Source organism: Malaclemys terrapin, chromosome 1, assembly GCF_027887155.1.
Source record: "Malaclemys terrapin pileata isolate rMalTer1 chromosome 1, rMalTer1.hap1, whole genome shotgun sequence".
Lineage (NCBI taxonomy): Eukaryota > Metazoa > Chordata > Testudines > Emydidae > Malaclemys > Malaclemys terrapin.
Genome location: NC_071505.1, coordinates 307641222 through 307660437, shown reverse-complemented (window position 1 = coordinate 307660437; position 19216 = coordinate 307641222). Strand labels below are relative to the sequence as shown.

Genomic DNA, 19216 nt, shown 5'->3' with positions numbered 1-19216 from the left:
ATTTTATTAATAGCCTTTCTAAAATTACACGGGGCAATCAGTGTATTTAAAACTGCTCCAGCATAGAAAGGTTATAAATAAAAATAGCAGGAAGGATTTAATAGACTATTTCCCCCTTTGACTATTGGTATTGACCAGATTCCCAGAAGGGATGATGGAATAAAAATTGCACCATGAACAAATCCTCACCAATGCTGTCTTTGGCCAAAGTTTATTGGCCAAAGCTGTTGGGGCAGGAGCTCATGTGTTACCATGGGCAATAACAGGTCTGAAATGTCAAATCAATTTCACTCGCATAGCCACACTGTTAACTGCAAATCCCGGGTAAAGTATATTGCCAATGCCCCGCTGAGTATAGACTGGCTAGCTATCCCTATCCGCTGGCAGGTGCAATGAGTACATGGAGTTTCCGACCTGGTTGGAAAGACTTGGTCTGTGTGTGTTTCAAAGACTAATTTTCCAGATGTTGGCTAATGAGTTGAGTAATACTACAATAAAACGGTGAAAAGCAAACTGAAGCTTGACCAGAGACTGCAGAGATTTTTTTTCCCGGCTGTTATCTGCGTCCAGATCTGGGAAAAGAATCCATATTTTGGTCTTTCTACCCCATTTAATAAAAAGATTGAAATGTGCCAACCCCCAAATGTCTGTGCTCCAGGCAGTTTGTTGACCCTTCCTGCGGCTCAGAGGCACCCCTGGGGTCTTTCTTTTCATTTTCGACCCTATAATAAAGCTTGGATAAAGCCTGGGAAACCAGGAAGGCTCCTGTGTGTATGAAGCTGTTCGGTTAGGGAGAAGAGAAATCGCATAATTTTAACAACAGAACATTACACTGGGTGCATTTCTCAACTCTCTCATCCCACCCCCCTTGGTAAGAATATCACACACGCAGGGATCCTCACGCTTACAAGTGTAGCTAGTTGCAGTTTCTGCTGGAGAGCTTGCCTCTAAATTTCTCTGCAGTGCAGAACGCTAATAAACCGGGCCGGGTGACCATCAGCACCAGATTTATGAGTTCTTTTACAGGTGGCTAACACGAAGCAATTCCCTTCTGAACATTTAAGCAGTGTCTTATCTTACCTTCCCTGCGCTGTAAGGCAAGCTGGTCATTTTGAAGGTTTATGGTTGGGAAAGACAAATGTGCTTTACATTTTCCGTGGCTAGCCCAGCCTGTGTAATGAAACCCTGCACACCGATCCCTGAGATTCCGAGCTGGAGAACTGACCGGCTATTTCGGTTCAGCTCTCGGCTATAGTGGTATTTACTGCATTGCAAACGCCAGTGTAAAAACACAAAAGATCATGAATATCCCCGCACACGGAAACAGACACACTGTACACTTTGTACAAAGAGCAAATGGCTGGAGTGTGGTCGAGGAAGATCAATACGGCCATTGTAGTGCACGGAGGGAAAAGCCTGGGCTCTGTCCATTTCATTGGGTGACCAGTGACCTTTTCCACGGTGGGTTCTGTGAACGTCGGGCTCCTGTTCACCGAGGAGGGCAGAAGCCCCCCCGCCCCCGACTCAGTCTCTGGCTGCGGTCACTGGGTCACTGATGGCGCTAAGACCCCAGCGGCTCCCAGGACGCCCCCAGCTGGGCCAGGACCCGTTGATCCCTGGAGGGAGGAGACTGGGCTCAGCGCTTGCGAGCCGCTGTGCACCGCGCCGGGCTGAGATTGCTGCAATTTCTTCTTGTTGATCTTTCTTTCTTTCGCTCGCCTGTTCTGGAACCAGATTTTTACCTGGCGGGGATACAAGAGCGAGAGAAAGAGATGGTCAAATCAGAGAGCGGAGCGGCTCCAGAATGACCAGGCGAGCAGGGTGGGCAGCTGGAGAGGGCACCGTAGGGGTTTCTCCGCAATCAGCCCAGCCATCTGCGCCCGGCTCTGCCGCAACACGCAGGGAATAGCCCCGTGTAACGCAAGCCAGAGTCCCGCCGTGCGCACTCTCCTGCAGAGCCTTTCACAGTGCAGTGGACCCGATCCCCAACTCCTGACGCAGGCTAACGCCAAGGACTTTCTAAGGTGGGGCTAACATGCATATCTCAGCCGTCAGCTCAGAGCACGCCGAGAGCTAACAGGCGCACGAGTGGGCTGGACACCTCACTCTCACATGTGCCACTCGGGAGTTTGTCGGCTTGGAAAGCAGGCATTCCTGCCTGTCGGTCTGGGTCTCTTTCGCACACACCAGTACTGGAGACACGAGAGAAGTTCCAAACATGGTCACATAGCCCATGATCTAGGAAAACACCCATTCTCCTGGCAAGAGCAGACAGCGCCTCGGTATTTGTCGCCCTTCCTAGGCCTTCCCCACCGATTGGTGCCAGCCATTCTGCTACTATTCCCGCGATCCCACGGCCATATTTGCATTATCTCTTGGGCCAGTGGCACCGTGACAAAGCGCATGGGGGTATGGGGAGGTGGGCGACTAAAGAGCATTTGGGTACTTCAGAAATAACGCGAAGGGAACTCTCAACGGACAGACCTGTCTCTCTGACAATCCCAGCGTAGCAGCCAGTTCTGCTTTCCTCCTGATTGTTATATACCGGCTGTAATGAAACTCCTTCTCCAGTTCCAGCCGCTGGTGGTCCGTGTACACCACGCGGTACTTATCTTTTGTCCTGGTTTTAACTAAAGAGGAGAAATCCATGACAACTGATCAGGCACATTTAACTGCCACCCTTTTCCCCGATCCATTCTTTCCGTCTCCTCCTCGTCGGATCTGGGGCTGGAGCTCGGCTACTCCCCACCCAGGCCAACCCCTTCAATGGGTAAGGAGGGCAGGATCGGGACCCCGTCAATGGTTTCATTTCCCTAAGCGGGGACTTAATAAAGCGCGTGACCGGGCTCGAGAAAGAAGATTTGCAAATAACCCATTTTTTTCAGGCCGTGAGGAAAAAAGGCAAAAACTGCACGAATGTCATTAGGAACCAAACCCATGCACGATATTCCCCGGCCCGAGGCAGCCCAGGTGGCAATGTTTTTGAAATGTACCTTAATTTTGTACATTTCTCCAAGGAACATTGTTCTGAAATGCCGCTGTTCCCGTTCATCCCTTATGGTAATAACCCCCGATTAATGTAGGCACGCGTTGTCTGGGGTTATTTGTTACAGCAGAAGAACTCTTAGATTCTCACAAGTAAACGTCTTGGGCATTGCTCTGATCCACCCCCCCCCCCCCCCGATTTTTGATGTCCCTCAGCAAACGATGGAAGTGCAGACGATCTGCGATTGTTATGTTGAACCCGCACCTTTACTCGGATTCATTTATTTTTGCAGACGAGAACCGACAAGCCTGACACTGGAATGGAGGCAGAAAATATCAGTGCTCAAAAATGCCAAGTTTGACGCATCTGATTTTTTTTTTAATGCGGAGCATGTATGTACATTGCTAAATCAATTGATCTCCCTTGCTTCTGATTGTTTCTTGTTTAACTGGTTATATCCCCAGCTTTCTCGTTCATCAGAAAGATCTGAAGAGTCGGGAGGTTCTGCCCCTAGGTATGTAATGCCCGGCAGGCTGACTTTGTTCAGGTAAACTCTCTGCAAACCACAACAAAAGCGCCCTGCAAAGATACAAGTCTGATCAGAGAAAACTCCCCAGAGCCGCTGAATGGGGAACACAATCGCAAACAATGCCGGACAAGGAGATCTTATCAAAGAAAGACCTTCTCAATGCCTTAATAACAGCCCCATTCTGTTTGAATTACCACTACTGAGCAAATGGCGGCAGGCGCTTTCATCCCCTGGCCGGGCAGATTAACATAAACACTGGCTCCAAAGGCAGCATTTGAATGGAGACATCCCCCCAAGTGACCAGCCACCCTTTCCAAAAGGAAAACGGTGGGAACAGGGCGGAATTGTGGGAAAATTCGACAGCTTCCATTCCTGGATTGCTGGCCACGGGCACTGGGGCGGCCTGCAGATTCCCTCACATTAAAGTTGGTCGTTTGCTTTCCCATGTAGTGCGCTGACTCGATGCCCTTTGCTTTGGGGGAAATGGTCAACCCCAATCGCCCCCCACGTTGTCTGGGGAAGCCGGGGGATGAGAGAGGAATGCCAGAATTCATTATTTACTGCGAAAGTTGCCACCCTCTTTCCGGCCAGTAAAAGGGACAATAGCGTGGAAGGTGTATATCAAAGCAAGATGTGTTTAAAGGCCCATGACAGATGAGGGTCTGCAGAGAACAGGAGCTCCTGGCTAGTCTGCAGGCACCCGGGAGACATTAACATCACAACTGAGAACGGCGCCTGGCCACCTCCTTGGCACCTTAGTGCAGGACATCACGGACCGTTCTCAACTGACATTCAGGCCCATCTACAGCAGCTCCCCTCTCTTTCCCCCACGACAGGGAGGAAGGGGGCAACTTTCAAAATCGGGATTGAGACACCCCGCCCTACCCTTAACGCCTTCCGATCCGCGCCCCTCTCCCGAAGGCGAGGAGGAAAAGACGCGCAGATCAGTTTCTCCTTCCCGGAGGAAACCTGCCCCCCGGATACATTGCAGTCCCAGCTCGATGGGATGGGAATTCCAGAGCCAGCCCGAACCCTGACAACCCCAGGACTCAGAACCGTCTTCGCCCATTTCCCAGCGAGGGAGCAGCAGGTCGGTGTGAAGACCTGAAGCTCACCAAGACGTTAATAAAGGTATGCGCCCAATGACTCAGAAACAAATGCAAAGCGACACCGGCCAATGATTTATATGGCTGTAATTGGTTATAAAAATCTTTTAAGTGCCTATAACCAGGGCTACTCGGACTGAAGCCCGGGGAGGGCCAGCAAGCACTCCATTGGGATGAAATTAAACTAAACTCGTCGGGAAATCGGTCAACACAGGCTTTCCCGGCCGCTGGAAACTTGGATCGACTAGGAAAAGCCCCTCTCCCTCCCGCCCCCCAAGACTGTCCCACGGCTCGTCGATTCATAAGACACCTTGAAATAGGGGCTCCAAAGCTCTGTGGGGTCGGTCTGCCAACCCGCAGTGCGTTAAAAGCGTACCGCAACCCCACTCCCAGCAGGGCTCTGTCTTTGCTGCCTACGTTTTTCATGTTAAGCTAATTTCTCACAAAGGGAAAGCAAAGGTCCACATTTCAATCTGTACCTGCAGCTCGGTAACAAGAGTCCCAAGCCCCAAAGTGACTCTACAAACTCTCCCCACAAGGATCTGTAATTTAAGTGTTGTCGATAATACGACCAGTTATTTGAAGAAATTTTCTACCCACTTCAGTATTTTTGTTCCATATTAAAAAAATGTAAAACAATCGAAGGGGAAATACAATTTTTCCTTTGGGGGAAGAGCCTCATTTTTGAGCTGCTGCTTCCTTATTTTCTTTAAAAATATATATATCGGAAGTGAGGCTATTGCAGTGAAATGCCGGGGCCTGGGCCCGCATGCCTGAGGCGGGCTCCAAAATGAGTGAGCTTCTTGGCATTATCAAATATCCCTGCAAATCACTTCCACGCGTGTAGGGCACAAACATCTCTCTAGTAACACCCAGGCTGCTCTGACCCTGAGCTAGGGCCAGTGGCTCCAAACTGAAAGAGAACTCAGCTGCCTGGGGGGCCCTTTCCCTCCTGCCACTGGGAAGTTTGGGCCTGTTTCCTACTGGGTTTTCCTGGAGGAGGTTCCCTCCACTCCCGGAACCGAAAAGCAGTCAGGCCGAGAAATTACTAGCGAAACAACTGCCTGTGTTAACCTCCACAGCCCCCACCGTTGAGCCCGAACTGTGCGCAGCGCGGTGCAGTCCCCGGAGAGTTACGGTTTCCTGGGCGGCTCTGGGTCCCAGCAAGGCCCAGGCTGGTTACGAGGTTCCTCGAGCTCTGCTACTTCCCAGACTGCCCTGAGCTAGGCTCCCATGCAGAGCTCCGGTGCGCAGGGCCCCAGCGCTTTGCGGCTAGCTAGAGACCCAGGCCTGCAGGGCTCTGCTGCAGTCCAGGACCCCCCGAGCTGGGCTACGGTCCAGAGCCCTGGTGGGCAGCTTGCTCTGGGTCCCAGCGCTCTGCCGGGTTCTCCGGGGCCCCAGTCCTTTGCTCGCCCAGGCCCCCGGCGCTCCGCCGCTTACCCTGGCCGCCCAGGGCGGGCTGTGTCGGCTTCCTCATCCACTCGCACAGATTCCGCCGCTGGCCGCCAGGGGAGAGCTGTTCAGCGGCCGGGGCGCCCGGGTTGAGCTGCTGCATGACCCCGGAGGCGGCGTGGGGCGGCGGGCCCGGGTGGTGGTGGTGGTGGTGGTGATAGTCAGCCGGGCTGTAAGCCAGGGCCGCGGCGGGGGAGCCGCCGTTCAGCCCGTGCACCGCGCTGCCTGCCGCAGTGGCAGGGCCCCCCTGCCCGTAGCCGTTCCAGTCATCCCGCAGCGGAGCGCCGTAGGGAGAGGGCCACGAGGGGCCCGGGGACTGGGCGCTGTCCAGGTTCACCCCGGCCGCGGCCACATGGTATCCTCCGTAGTCCGGGTATTGCGGGGCGCTGACAAAGTTCTGCGCCGCCAGGTTGAGCCCCCCCGAGTGGCGCACTGAGCTGGAGTACATGGGCACCTCCTTATCCAATAGGTAGCTCACGTACATGATGGCGAGAGCCGGGCAGCAGCTCTCCACATGCTGCTTGGGGCTCTGGAGCTGCTCTTCTCTTCCTTGGGGATGGGCTCCCCTTCTGGTCCGGAGGGGGGGCAGCGGGGGGACTGTCCCCCTGGTTGCCTCTGCAGAGCCGTCTCTCTCCCACTAGCGATCCGAACCCATTGGCCGGCAGCACTTACATGATTAACGATTGTTTACAAGGCTCTATTAGTAATGGCACAGACACACCAAAGGCAGGTGACGTGGAGAGGCGCTGGGTATATAGCTACTACCCCTAAAAGAAGATTTGCATTTAAAAAGATAAGGAGAGGGCAGCGACCTGATCACAGCTAAATATTCAAGCCTTTATTGTTTAAGAGCTTCCTCCTTCCATTGCAACCTGGTGCACTTTAACCTCCAATCACAGGTTCAAAGAACTAAATGAAGAGACTTGCAAAAGAGAGAGAGACTTCTGAGAGCCAGGGTGGGAATATGGGAACCCTGTATCATGGACTATCTATAGGCAGCACGTTACAGAACAGCCCTTATTTAGGTTTTTCCTTTTGTTTTAAATGTTATAAAGGCAGCACGTATAAGGAGATAGATAGATAGATAGATAGATAGAGACACTTCGCTTTTTAGAGCTGTTAGTTTAGAATAACTTTTCCGTAGACTACTGGATGACGACCAGAGGAAAAGTGAAATCGACAAGACTGTGTGTGTGTATACAGAATTTTCAATCCAAAGGGAATGCACTTGGATCTCCTTTATTTCTTACCAACCAAGTCAAGTTTTGTTTTCCCTAAATGTTGATAAGTGGCTCCTTTTTCGTTTTGCTATATCGTGTTTTAGTTCTACTTCATATATAATAATATTACTGTGTTGTATATACTTTGCTGAAAACGTTTTCAGAATCATAGAAACGGTGAATTTTCGGATACGCACGCCGAATAGCCTCAAGAAAGAGAGGTCGCACAAAATCAAGAGAATTGTCTTAACAAATATTAATCTAATTGCTAGATATTATTGTTGGGAAAGAAATATAATCAATGCCGAACAGTGAAGGCAAAAAAAAAAAAAAAAAAAAAAAAACCCTCTGCTGATCTAAAATATTCTATCCTTTAGCCCCTATTTGATAGTTTAGATTGAATGGAGAGAAATTATTGTAATGGAGGGAGAGTTTGTTATGAAATACGCCTTAAACGCAAACTTCTCGCTACATTTTTGTTACCCCTATTTCAGTTATGATTCTAGAAAACCGGTGGATGAATTTAATTTATTTCATTCATTTTGATTAATTCCTTTTGATCAAGTGAAACTAAAATCAAGCGAAGTAGTGCCTCGCAATGACACCATAGATTTGAGGATAAACATGAGAATGGTTTTGGGCATTTGGTGATTTTGGTGATTTATTTTTTCACCCAGTGAACTGCCATTTTAAAGCGCCCTGCAAACCCGATCAAACTCCTAGCGCCTACTAAGCAGCTATGAAAACGTTACTTAGCTACGAGAATTCTTCATTCTTCTCACAACACATCTCATATACAATTCGGTCTTTGAAGAGGCGCCATCCATTCAGTGCTTTTATGCTTTAACTTGTCACCTTGACCGGGAACAATGCAGAAAATGCTGAATATTTGCATCTCTTTATATATACAGCAACGAAGTCTTTTACTCACAGAGATAACTGCATAAGATGGAAACTTTTCCCTTTCCACCCTGTTTCACAGAAGTTTGACAACTCAGCACTGACCCTTCTCAAAATCCACTTCACAAGCCACCTTCAGTCATTCTTGGCGGCCCCAGGGGAGAATCCAGTGATCGCTGCAGAAACACCTCATGATCAGAACTCGATATCACAGTGCTGAGAATTATGCGAACCATCCCTTGAAATTTCATGTCATGCAGACCGCGCAAAGAAATTCAATTCGCATTTAATATTTCTAGTTAATATGGGCCGGATCCAGGCAAAACTCCCCTGGATTTCAGCAATGAAAACTGAAGGGTGGACCCCATTATTAATGATAGAAATTATTTTTGCCAGTGGTAACTGTTCAGGACTAGCTCGATCAGAAAGGCTTGTCACTAAAGCCCTGGCAGTGTGTGGTGAAGCGTAATGTTTCTGACGAAGAGGTTTGGATCATTTTATCTCTCAAATTTTATTTTCCATGGAATTTCCTCCTTCAGCACGCAAGAAAGTTGTTCAACAACTGGATTCATTTTTAATCATTTTCTTTAATGATGGAGTGACGCCAGGGACTGTGAACAGAGGAGTTCAGATCTGATGCACACCTTGTTCGAGATCTTTTTTATTAGCTGGAATATATCCCCTTCATTAGCGAGCTTGCTTGGTGGACATATTTGTACTCTGTCCCCAGGCAGTCTCTATGTATTTTCTGTACCTAGCACGCACACAGACTGTACGTGGAAACCGTCCATGTAACATACACAGTTTAAAATACTGCTGGTATTTTCTATGCTGTAATATTGTACAGCTGTAATATGAACGTGCTGAGCACACGAAATCCACTGGCTCGGGGGCTGATTTGTTTCCCTGGTGTCAGTTTGATGACACAGTGCCAACATGAAAGATAGAAAAGGGGGATGGAGAATTCTTTAAAAGCCCAGCGCTCCTAATGCCAAAGGCTTAAACACACCTCTGAAAAAGGCTGCATCCTTCAGCGTAATCTCCTCTCCCGATAAGCACTAACAAAGCACATCTAGGAGTATGCGAATTTGATGAAGCAATAAACCGAAAACAGGGTCATTAAACTGACAAAGCTCTGAACATATTGGATCCAAAATGCACAGCCGCCCCTGGCCCTCGAGCTCTGCGGGAACGCACGCGGTCTACATGGGAAGCAGATTTCTTCCCCCAAAGCACCGACAACACGCGCTTCCCTGGAGTACAGATACTTTGGATCCAGTTTGTGCCTCGGCTTTGGTGTTTGGGGGACAGGGGCTGGTAGAACTGTGCGCAGCCGGTGGAGGGTAAGGGAGCGATCTGCACACCCGCTCAGGAGGGTAGGGGAATACTGGCTGTAGCGCCTGTGGTGCTATAAAGCGGGACAGGTCATACAAAGCCACTGAGGATGGGACAGGGTGATAAAACCTCGTAGCCTCCTCCCAGCTTGGGAAGGTCTAAGGGAAAACGCACACACCGTGACGCTTAAAATAAGCCCAGGGTATGACTTTAATCAGTACAATCAAAGATATGGTCTAGTTAGGAGGGATCGATGTGCTGAATCCAGCCAGCAGCTGGGTTTAGGGGGCGAACAGCTGTTAGCCAGACAAGGCGAGTGCGGGGTAAATGGAAACCTTTCCAATTTCTTGGGGGAATTTCATAGCCAGGTTATTCAAAGGCATTTTTGTGGGGGGTTATTTTATCTTGCGTTTGCCTCTCAGAATAAAATCCAGGGTGAGGCCTCTGAGCTATTCCTTTAATCCGCACATCGCCGCCAACAACAGCATTCAACAGCTCCAGAGGACTGGCCCGTCAATCGCAATAGTTAGGGACCCATCATCCACCAAGACAGAATCGTCTATTGCGTGAACGGGTCAATAACGCGACAATGTATAGGGCGGAGGAACAGGAAGGGGGGGGGTACCCAGAACTCTGCGAGAAGTAATATACCGGGCACGAACAGCAGTCAATGGGCACATTGTAGCTATTTTGGGTTTATGGTTTTATTAATGGTTGCATTGCATCGGAATAGCTGCAAACTGGTATTCAATCCTTGCCAAGGCAAGGGACTCCTTCTGAGGCTAGCAGCCCCCTTGACTTTATGGGGGCTACTTGCGTGAGTAGGGATTACGCGAACGAATGAGGGTTTGCAGGCTCAGGTCCGTTCTCGTTAAAAATCCTGCATTTGCCAGGTCCTGCAGCAGGTTTGACCAAGGTACAAAGAAGTCAAGTTAGTGCCTCAAGGTGACAGGGAGTCCGTGTCCCATCTTGCCTCGGGACCCAAGGTCTTCTCGGCTCACTGGACCATGTGGCCTCAGTCGGGCGCAAACGTGTTACCGATCCATTTGAACCACTACCCCTCTTGCGCGAACTGGGGTTCTTAATGGAGATGCTGCACAGCGAATGGAGCCACAATAGCCCGATGCCAAAAATGAAACCGGAGACAAAGGGACGGAAAAGATTTCTGTAGCTAAATCCGGTTACACAGCTTGGGCCAAATTCAGCCCTGGTGTAAATCAGTGCAGGGCTGAATGTGGTCTCTCACGAGCACTCCCGGGGGTGCAATGGCACGGGGGGAGGGGGGACAGCAGGCGACCCTCAGTCCTGCGCGGTGATCTCCCCCATCTCCCAGGACTCTCTGCAACACCTTTCCGGATCGGGCCCGCACCTGCTACTTTCCCCCGTCACCCTTCTGCTTTTCCCTGTGTCTCTTCCCTTACCCCGAGGTGGACACTTTGCCAGTGGAAAAGAGTTAATCAAACACACCCGAGTCTCTCTAACGTCCCGAGCGATTTGGTCCCGTCTGATTTTATTTGATCGATATCTGAAAACACCGAGGGCGAAATAAAGGATCCCTGGCTGCCAGGGGCCGCTCAAACCCGGCCTCTCATGTTAGCTTGTACCGGGCTTTAATCAACATCATTCCAGTGCAGAAATGAGGCACAATCAGTTGCGTGATCTTGCTTGAGTTACCTGGGATGTGCCAGTCACCCGAGCCCAGACTGAGAGCGCTCCACGCTGAAAACAAACCCCAGGTGTGACGAGGGCCCCGTGGTTGCTATTTATGGGACATCCCGATTGGTATGGTGCGGTATCATAGCTACATAATCGGAGGGGTCACTTGTATTTTTACATCTCTTCTTATATCCAACCATTACACTGCATTGCATTTATCTTTGTTGGGAGGCAAATCGGGAACGGGTTTTAACAATCGTGTAATACACCTACAGATTGTACAGTGTTTGTATGCCTGCACATTGGAAATAAATGCAATCCAGAACGACCCCCCCCCCACACACACACACTTCCCCTCTGGACTCCCCAAAGCAACACCATGGTACAACAAATAGACATGAAGGTGGGCAAGGCAATTTATATGTATTTTAATATTAAGTTTTCCTTCTCAAATCCTGGCCATGTTGTTCATTGTATAAATAAGGTTCTTTATTATTGGACCGCCCCTAGTTTGCTACATGCTTCAACGCAAGAAAATCCGGAGTACAGGCAGAGACATGGCTAGGGGTCTTTACCACAAATAACTGTACTCCAGTGAGTACCTTGATGTGGGATTGGTGTTGGCTTATAACTCCCAGTTATCAGTGCGCACTCTCCCTGTCTCTCTCTTTACTCACATACACCACCGTGAGCAAGCGACACAACCACACACACGAATGCGAACATCACAAAGAGCCTCCTTTAAAACTTTTCGCTCCCGTCACTGAGACATTCCGTGTGGTTTCAGTGCCATGCCGCGTTCCCCTAGGACAAAACTGAAGCATCATTAACGCCTAATAATTATTTATTACGATTTTCCCCCCAGGCTGAGCAAGTTCCGAGTTTATTAATGACTAGATCGAGCGAGGGGCTGACCTCCGAAGCCCCATCGCAGAACCCGGGGAGCCCAGCGTGCTCAGCACCGGGCAGGATCGGGCCCACCTGCAAAGCCTTTTTCTCTTCAGGGCCTTTCAAGTGTGAGGTTGGACAAAAGGTTTGGCCTAAAAGTTGCAAAACGCTGATTGCGGGTGGAACGAAACCCTCGTTTGCTTCTCTTGGTTGTGCCGCGTCTTCACCGTCAGACTTCTTGCTATATTTCCTACTCAGGGCAAAGCTGTTCCCATTGGAACCAATTGGAATATCACCCTAAATATCTGCTGTTATGAGATGTGACAACCGGCCTTTGCACGGCACAGCCAAAAGGTTTAAACCAAAAATACAGGATTTGGTAAAAGCAAAACGAAATAAAGCACCATCCCTTTTCACGCGTCTCTATTCACTTAGCCCGCAGCCTGACACCCGCTTGAACTGACTGGACCGACAAGCCACTGTCTTCTCTCCTGAATTTATAAGTAAAACAAAATGTTATTGGCAAATCCAGCTGTGTGCCTGGGGCTAGCGAGCACAGAATACAAAAGCAGACTTTGGCCCCGATTGCGTTCGGAAAGTGAGCTCTGTGTTCACACTGGAAGGCTAGCTGGACTGAGCCTGACATTACCAAACAGCTCTGCCCCGCAGGAATCAAACAAACCACCTTTCGCCAGTCTGAAATGCGGCTGTGGGGAGTCAGGGGGCTATGTTAGCGTTGGAATTAAGCCGATGGTGTGGGAGGGCTCGCCTTGCCTCTGTCCCCTGCAGTGCGCGGGGCCAGGGCTTGTCACCCCCCCCCCCCCCCGAGTTATTGCGCATAGGTCCCAGGGGCCGGCTCTGAAATGTTCACTGACGAGCTGGAGCGTGAGCTCAGCCAAGGGGAGGCCGGTTTGCAGCGCCGAGCCCTCTCAGCTCACGGGAGGATCTGGCTCTCGCCCCTCATTCTGGCAGGGGGGGGAGGGGGATCCGAATTGATCGGCCTGCTAGACTTGCAGCCGGGTCAGCCTTGGGCTTGGGGCGCTGCTCTAGCTGGGACTCCCACTCCCCAGCTCCTCCAAGTCAGGGGGTCGGCTCGAGACCCTCTCCTTACCTGCAACACCCCACTGCCGATGGCTGTGATGCCTGTGTGTGAAACCCGGCAGGCTGCTCCCGGGTTAGCGAGAGATCTAGGCTTCTGGCCATTATCACGCGCTTCCATAGCTGGATTCCTGGGCTGTGGTGGAATCATGTATTCATGGTGGGGGCAGGGGACCCACCCCCGGGACTCTCTCGGAGATGCTCCACTCCCCCCCCCCCCCCCCGCTTTGTTTGCGAGGTAAAAATAACTGTTTTAAAGCCCTGGGTGACCAAGCCGGAGAAGAAAAGGAGGAACCGTGGGTTAGTCCGACCTGTGGAATTTATGGCTCCCCCTAAAGCACAGACATGATAAGGAGTTAAAAGAACATCTTGGAGCTTTTCAAGCTGGCTGCCCCCGGGGCTTTGATGTAGATTAAGTTGCAGAATAAGCCAATACTTTTATCCTTGGGTTTAGGGTTGTTTAAATACACGCCGCTAGGAGCGGAGCAGAAGGCGAGCGTTTGCTCGCGGTGGGCTCGGGTACAAATGGGTGCACACGAAATACCTAATGAGAATGTGGCTGCCTTTCGCTTCGCTCATATCACGCACAATCACAGCCTAAGCTCATCTTTTCATTGTCCTTACAGAGAAGTACACCCCCGCCCCCTTTCTTCAGTCAGCCCTGATGCCAATGATTGGCTCGTTCCGGCCCTACAGTAAAATGTGGGGCTATTTGCGCTGCCAGTCTCTGGAGGGAATTTGCCAGGTTACGCATTAAATAACTTCTCTTTAGACAGGTGTGGCCAAGTGGGCTGCCTGCTCGGTGAAGATGAACAGTGGGTTCTCCCCTAGACAGGCTGTGAGTGAATAGGAACCTGGAACAAGCAAAGATCATGAGTCACAGGGTTTGCTCCCAAATTCACTGCCCGTGAATTTAGTCCTAAGGCCAGACCGTCATCGCTTTTAATCAGACATCTCTCGCCGCCACTCCACGTTTGGCTTACTAAGGCGTCAGGCTCGGCTGCAGTTTGCACCCTAATTCGATCGACTTCAGTGGAATCCTTTCGGATTTACACCAGGATTCGGAGGCCCGCTCCCACTGAAATCACTGGCACAAATCCCATTGATTCCGCGGGTGCAGAGCCCAGCTCCAGCCGGGCCGAATCGGGCTCTTGGTCTGGGCTGAGAGAGTGGTCTGGTGAAACTGCAGGGACCGGGTGAGAATGAAATGAACTGCGCTGCCCTGTGGCAGTTTTGAAGAGAAGGAGACAAAGGACAGCAAGTCAGTTTCACATCCCAAAAGAGGGACTTGTGAAATGCAGGACAAGTTGGGCCCTCAAGCCCTCTTTCAAGCGATTGCAGAACAATTTACAACAGCAGTGACTAGCCCCCAGCCTTTCGTCTGCAGACCTGTGCCTACAGCCCAATGCCCCGCTGCCCAGACAGTCTGAACCTCCATGCAGAGGGACACTCCATCCTCCTTCCCCGCCCGATCCAGCCTGGCACAGGCATCGGGGCGTAGAAAGAACATTACTCCACCCTTATCACTTGCGCTAGTGAGGCCAAGTTTGAGTTCTGGCCGTTTCAGAGGTAAATACCACCAGACTTCTCCCGTCACAGCGCCTTCCCGGCCGCCCAGCTCCCCGGGAAAGCAGCACAATACTGATTCCCCACTCTCTGACCTCCGCCGTACACTGGCATGTCTCCACGGACAGCCAGCGTGTCGGACTGGTGTCAAAGGGGATGTATGTCTCCCTGTGTGTTAGCACAGCACCCACGGTCAGGAGACCCGAACCCCCGGACTCGACACAGTATTCAGTATTACCATGGTGCTGTTCATCCTTATTACACGGCTTGGTAAGTGTCGAGAACGTTTTCATCCCCATTTCACCCATGGGGAAACCGAGTCACGGAGAGACTATATAACTCGCAGGGCATCACTAGCGATAGAGCTGACAATACAGCTCCCAATAAAGCTCGAATCCCCTGCGAGCAGGAAGTGCAGGACACAGGCTCTCTGGTGACAGGCGCGCAGGCTAATTTTGCTAGTGGCTTTATATTGACTCCATTCCTCAGGAAAACGTGAAATTCCAGCTGTAAAATGGTTGGTAAACATCTAGAGCACTATCCGCTGCAAACTGCCAGGGTAGCCTTCTCTCGGGTGAATTGAATCATTATCACTTAATTAATTACCAATTGTCTTTATTTTCTACACTGTCTTCCATAGCAAGAGACTTTGCAGTGCCTTCTCTGCAACCGCATCTTGCGTGACAGCATCTCCCTCTATGTCCAACTAAAGACCATAGGTGCTGGAACTAGGGGTGTTGGGGGGCTGCCGCACCCCTTCGCTCCAAGTGGTTTCCATTATATACAGGATTAACAGTTTGGTTCAATGGCTCTCAGCACCTCCACTATACAAATTGTTCCAGCCCCCCTTCTAAAGACCCAATTCTACAACTCCTTACTCTGAAGGAAGGAATAAAACTGCTTCCATGAGTATGGATTGCGGGCTTGAGTAAAGGTTTGTAGGACTGGGGCTTGTATAAGAGGGTGATTTTATTTGTCATTTAAACACCATTGCACTGCCCAGGTACTGTATGAATAATAATTAGAACCACTACTAGTACTAGAATTGTTCCTATTAAGACAGTAGCTGAATTCTTATTTGACTTTAATGGGAGCAGGCTGAGGCTCACTAAGAATTATAGCAATAGCTAATAGTGGATGCTATAGCCAAAGTAGTAACATGTTTAAGTTACAACCTCCTGAATTAACTGGCTCATAATTATCCAAAATCTTCTTACAGGATGAAATCTCCCATGCTTCGTCTCTGCTCCCAAGTCTTTCTTTCTTTCTTTGCTACATGAAGATGAAAACAAACAAAATCAAAACCTTCTTATGGGGCCCAAACCTGCTCCCACGGGAACCAAAGGATACTTTCCCATTGACTTCAATGGGAGCAGGATCAGACCTCTGTTTCCTTCTCTAAACACCGGATTTCCAGGCAGTTCTATCATCTGAGATAATGTGCCCACCTAGGCACCAGCACACCTTTGAGGTGGGTAAAGCAGTTATCTCCCCATTTTACACATCTGGAGAACTGAGGCAGAGACTCTTATCCAAGGCCCCAGGAAGAGTTAGGGGCACAACTAACCTTAGAGCTCAGATGTGATTCATCCAAGGGGCGAGTTCTGTCTCTGGCCCATGTGCCCTCCTCAGGCTAAGCTGTCTGAACTCTACATTCAGACAAAGCAGGGCCTTAGCCTTTGGTCAAATATGGTTTTAGGTCCCAAAGTATGACAATTTGAAAATGCCTTTTGGAAGGTAATGAGCTCGATCCGGCACTTCGTGTGCATCTAACTCCAATAAGAGTTACTTATATTCTGTAAGGGGAGAGTAAAGCCCTGGCAAAACAAGCAAGAAAGAACTGCCAGCCCTTGTTTAGCCTAAGGAGAAACTGGGAAAACAGATTGTGTAAGTGACTTGCTCAAGTTCTCACCGTTGCAGAGAAAAAACCCCAGACCCCGGGAGTTTCAGTCCCCCAATCCACTGTCCATACCACTTAGACAACGCTGGTTCTATGTAGAAAACTTAGCTGAATGATAAACCTATAGAGCTAAATCCTGTCCAGAGTTACCCCCGAGATAGGTATAATTCTGACTGAGGGCAGAATTTGTCCCATCTCAATTAATCATAGCTAAGAGAGGGAAGCAAATGGGCCATCTTGACTATCACATTAAGTAGCCATGTTGAATTTGGACAAAAAGCTCCAAGGCAGAGCTATTTAAAATAGTTCTTTTTTTCTTTTATTGCAGTTACAGGATCTTAAAATGTTAATATTGATTATTGAGGTCAATGGACCTTACTTGGGTAGGGATAGGTGGAGCAGGGTGCCAAGTTTTTGTGAGGATTAACTGTTATGTTTGTACAAAACTTTAGATATGCAAAAGCTGTATAAATCATATATACATACGACTATACCAAAGTGCAGGGCTAACCCGGGACAGAAAAACTAAAAAAGTGATCTTAGGGTGCCACCTAGTGTCCAACATTAAAACAATGCCTGGGTGTTGTCCTGGCTTTTCCTCTTCAATACTAGCGTACAATAAAAGTGTAATTGTAATTAACTGCGACTCCTCATGGACACTTTATAATACTTGAGAGTATTTTAACATTCACAAGCTATGCCTTTAGCCCATCATTTTAGGCTTGATGTAGATTCTGAAATGCCTTTCCTTTGGTATAGGTGTCATGACTTTTCTCTTCATGGTTATGTCAAAAAGGGAGGTATATCTATTTGAGGGGTAAGGGGACTCTCTCTTGTTGATGATGATTTTACAATTGTTTACAAAAGTATGCAAAAGTCTGGCTAATTTGACCAAGGTCACTTGGTACTGCCCCTAGCAGAAAAATAAAAACAAATCAATTGGATCACAGCAGCAACGAGGTGCCTCAGTCATGAAGGTTGGGGGTAGTGTTGAGTGTATCTTGCACTTTAGTTTGGTTTGTTGTTGTATTTCCTATTTTGTTCTCTGTTTCATAACGGTTTTTTGAACCTGGGGGGAGCATATGATGTTTTTTATGGTAGCAGATCCAATTAATTTTTAAACCTATGTTATCATTCTTTTGGCTGTGGCGGGATCACTGCTGTTCAAATGCTTCTTAGTTTAATGGTTCTTCTGAAGTTTTCAGTGCTCTCTCTCTCTCATATCTTTCTAGCAGGGACTTTCACTAGAAAGATGGTGCCATAGGCTTTATTGATGTCCCATAATCCTCTGGGCAGCTCCACTGATCCTTATTTAAAGCTATAAAGCCCATCCTGTACAAAACTTAGCCATTTAAGGTACTTATATGGCCCTCTTCACAGCAGTAGCCAAGACCCTCACAATCCTTAATGTATTCATCCTCATAATAACCTTGTGAAGTAGGGAAGTGACATCCTTATTTAACACATGGGGAACTGAGGCACAGTGAGGCTACAACCAACTAGTCACAGGTCACACAGGAAAGCTGTGGAAGAGCAAGAAATTGAACCTTGATTTCCTAGGCTAGTGTCTTAACTATTGTACTAGTTTACCTGTCATCCCTAGTATTTTATTTTGTTAGCCCTTATTAAGGAGAAATTTCTTTGCCATTCTATTCTCTTCTGGGGTGAAATGCAGGAAAAAAACGCACTAGAAACAAAATCATATATTACTCCCTCCTCATCCCAGAAGCCCCGAAAGGCATTATTCAAATAAAATTTTAGCTGCACACAGTACGTGTGACTAGTACCTTTCTCCGTATCAGACTGCAGTGTTGTGACACTCATGTAATAAATTTTCTCTGGTCACTGTTGTGCACCTACATGTTGCTGTATAACACCCAACATGTTTAACACCAAGGTTAATTTTTTTTTGAAAGAGAGAAAATTGTAAAGTAGCCACTTAAAAGGGGCTAACTTGTGGTTTTGCACAAGCCTGTGAATGGGCCAGCACTTTGCTGTGCTGAACCAGGAACATCCAGGGAGGGAATTCTGGCTCTAAGAGTCATTATTCCCTTTCAAAGCCCCCTTACTCCAGCTCTGCTCTGCTCCAGCCACCCTTCACACTCTGGAGGTGGGAATAGCAAATATACAACACCAACTTATCGTTGTGTGCCCAGATCCAAGATCCAGGTAGCCCATGCAAGATTTGTAAGGGAGGTTCCAATTGTTCTATCTTCAGTGCAGGGCACAATCTTACCCAAAATATTTATACACACATGTGTGTGCTATATGCAGCAGGTAACATGAATGGCATGCACTACATGTACAGTTCATCCCATAGAGCTCTACAAATCACAATGGCCAAAAACCTGTTCAAATGGCCCCCTCTATCTGTGGAAGGCTCACAACCCTTTCTTTTCATCTGCTTTTAAGACGTGCTAAACAGTGCAGTCCCTTTTCTGAGTGTTTTGAAATTATTCCTATTTCCATATATTTGAAAAATAAAACCCTTTTGAAATACACTATGCATGTTTGTTTTTTCCAGAAACAAAAGAAAAATATATTTCAAAAAAGTTTATTGCTACATTTGCATTTCAAAGG

The 19216-nt window shown here is 48.7% G+C and overlaps 1 protein-coding gene across 1 annotated transcript; it reads right to left on the bottom strand.

Annotated features, from left to right (window-relative positions):
• Nucleotides 1–195: 195 nt before the first annotated feature.
• CDX2 (caudal type homeobox 2) lies at nt 196–6702 on the bottom strand. The gene is made up of 3 exons (XM_054015436.1): nt 6062–6702; nt 2485–2630; nt 196–1742 (listed from the first exon to the last, which is right to left on the bottom strand). The coding sequence occupies exons 1-3, from the start codon at nt 6555–6557 to the stop codon at nt 1542–1544; spliced, it is 843 nt and encodes a 280-aa protein (XP_053871411.1). The 5' UTR covers nt 6558–6702; the 3' UTR covers nt 196–1541.
• Nucleotides 6703–19216: the final 12514 nt, after the last annotated feature.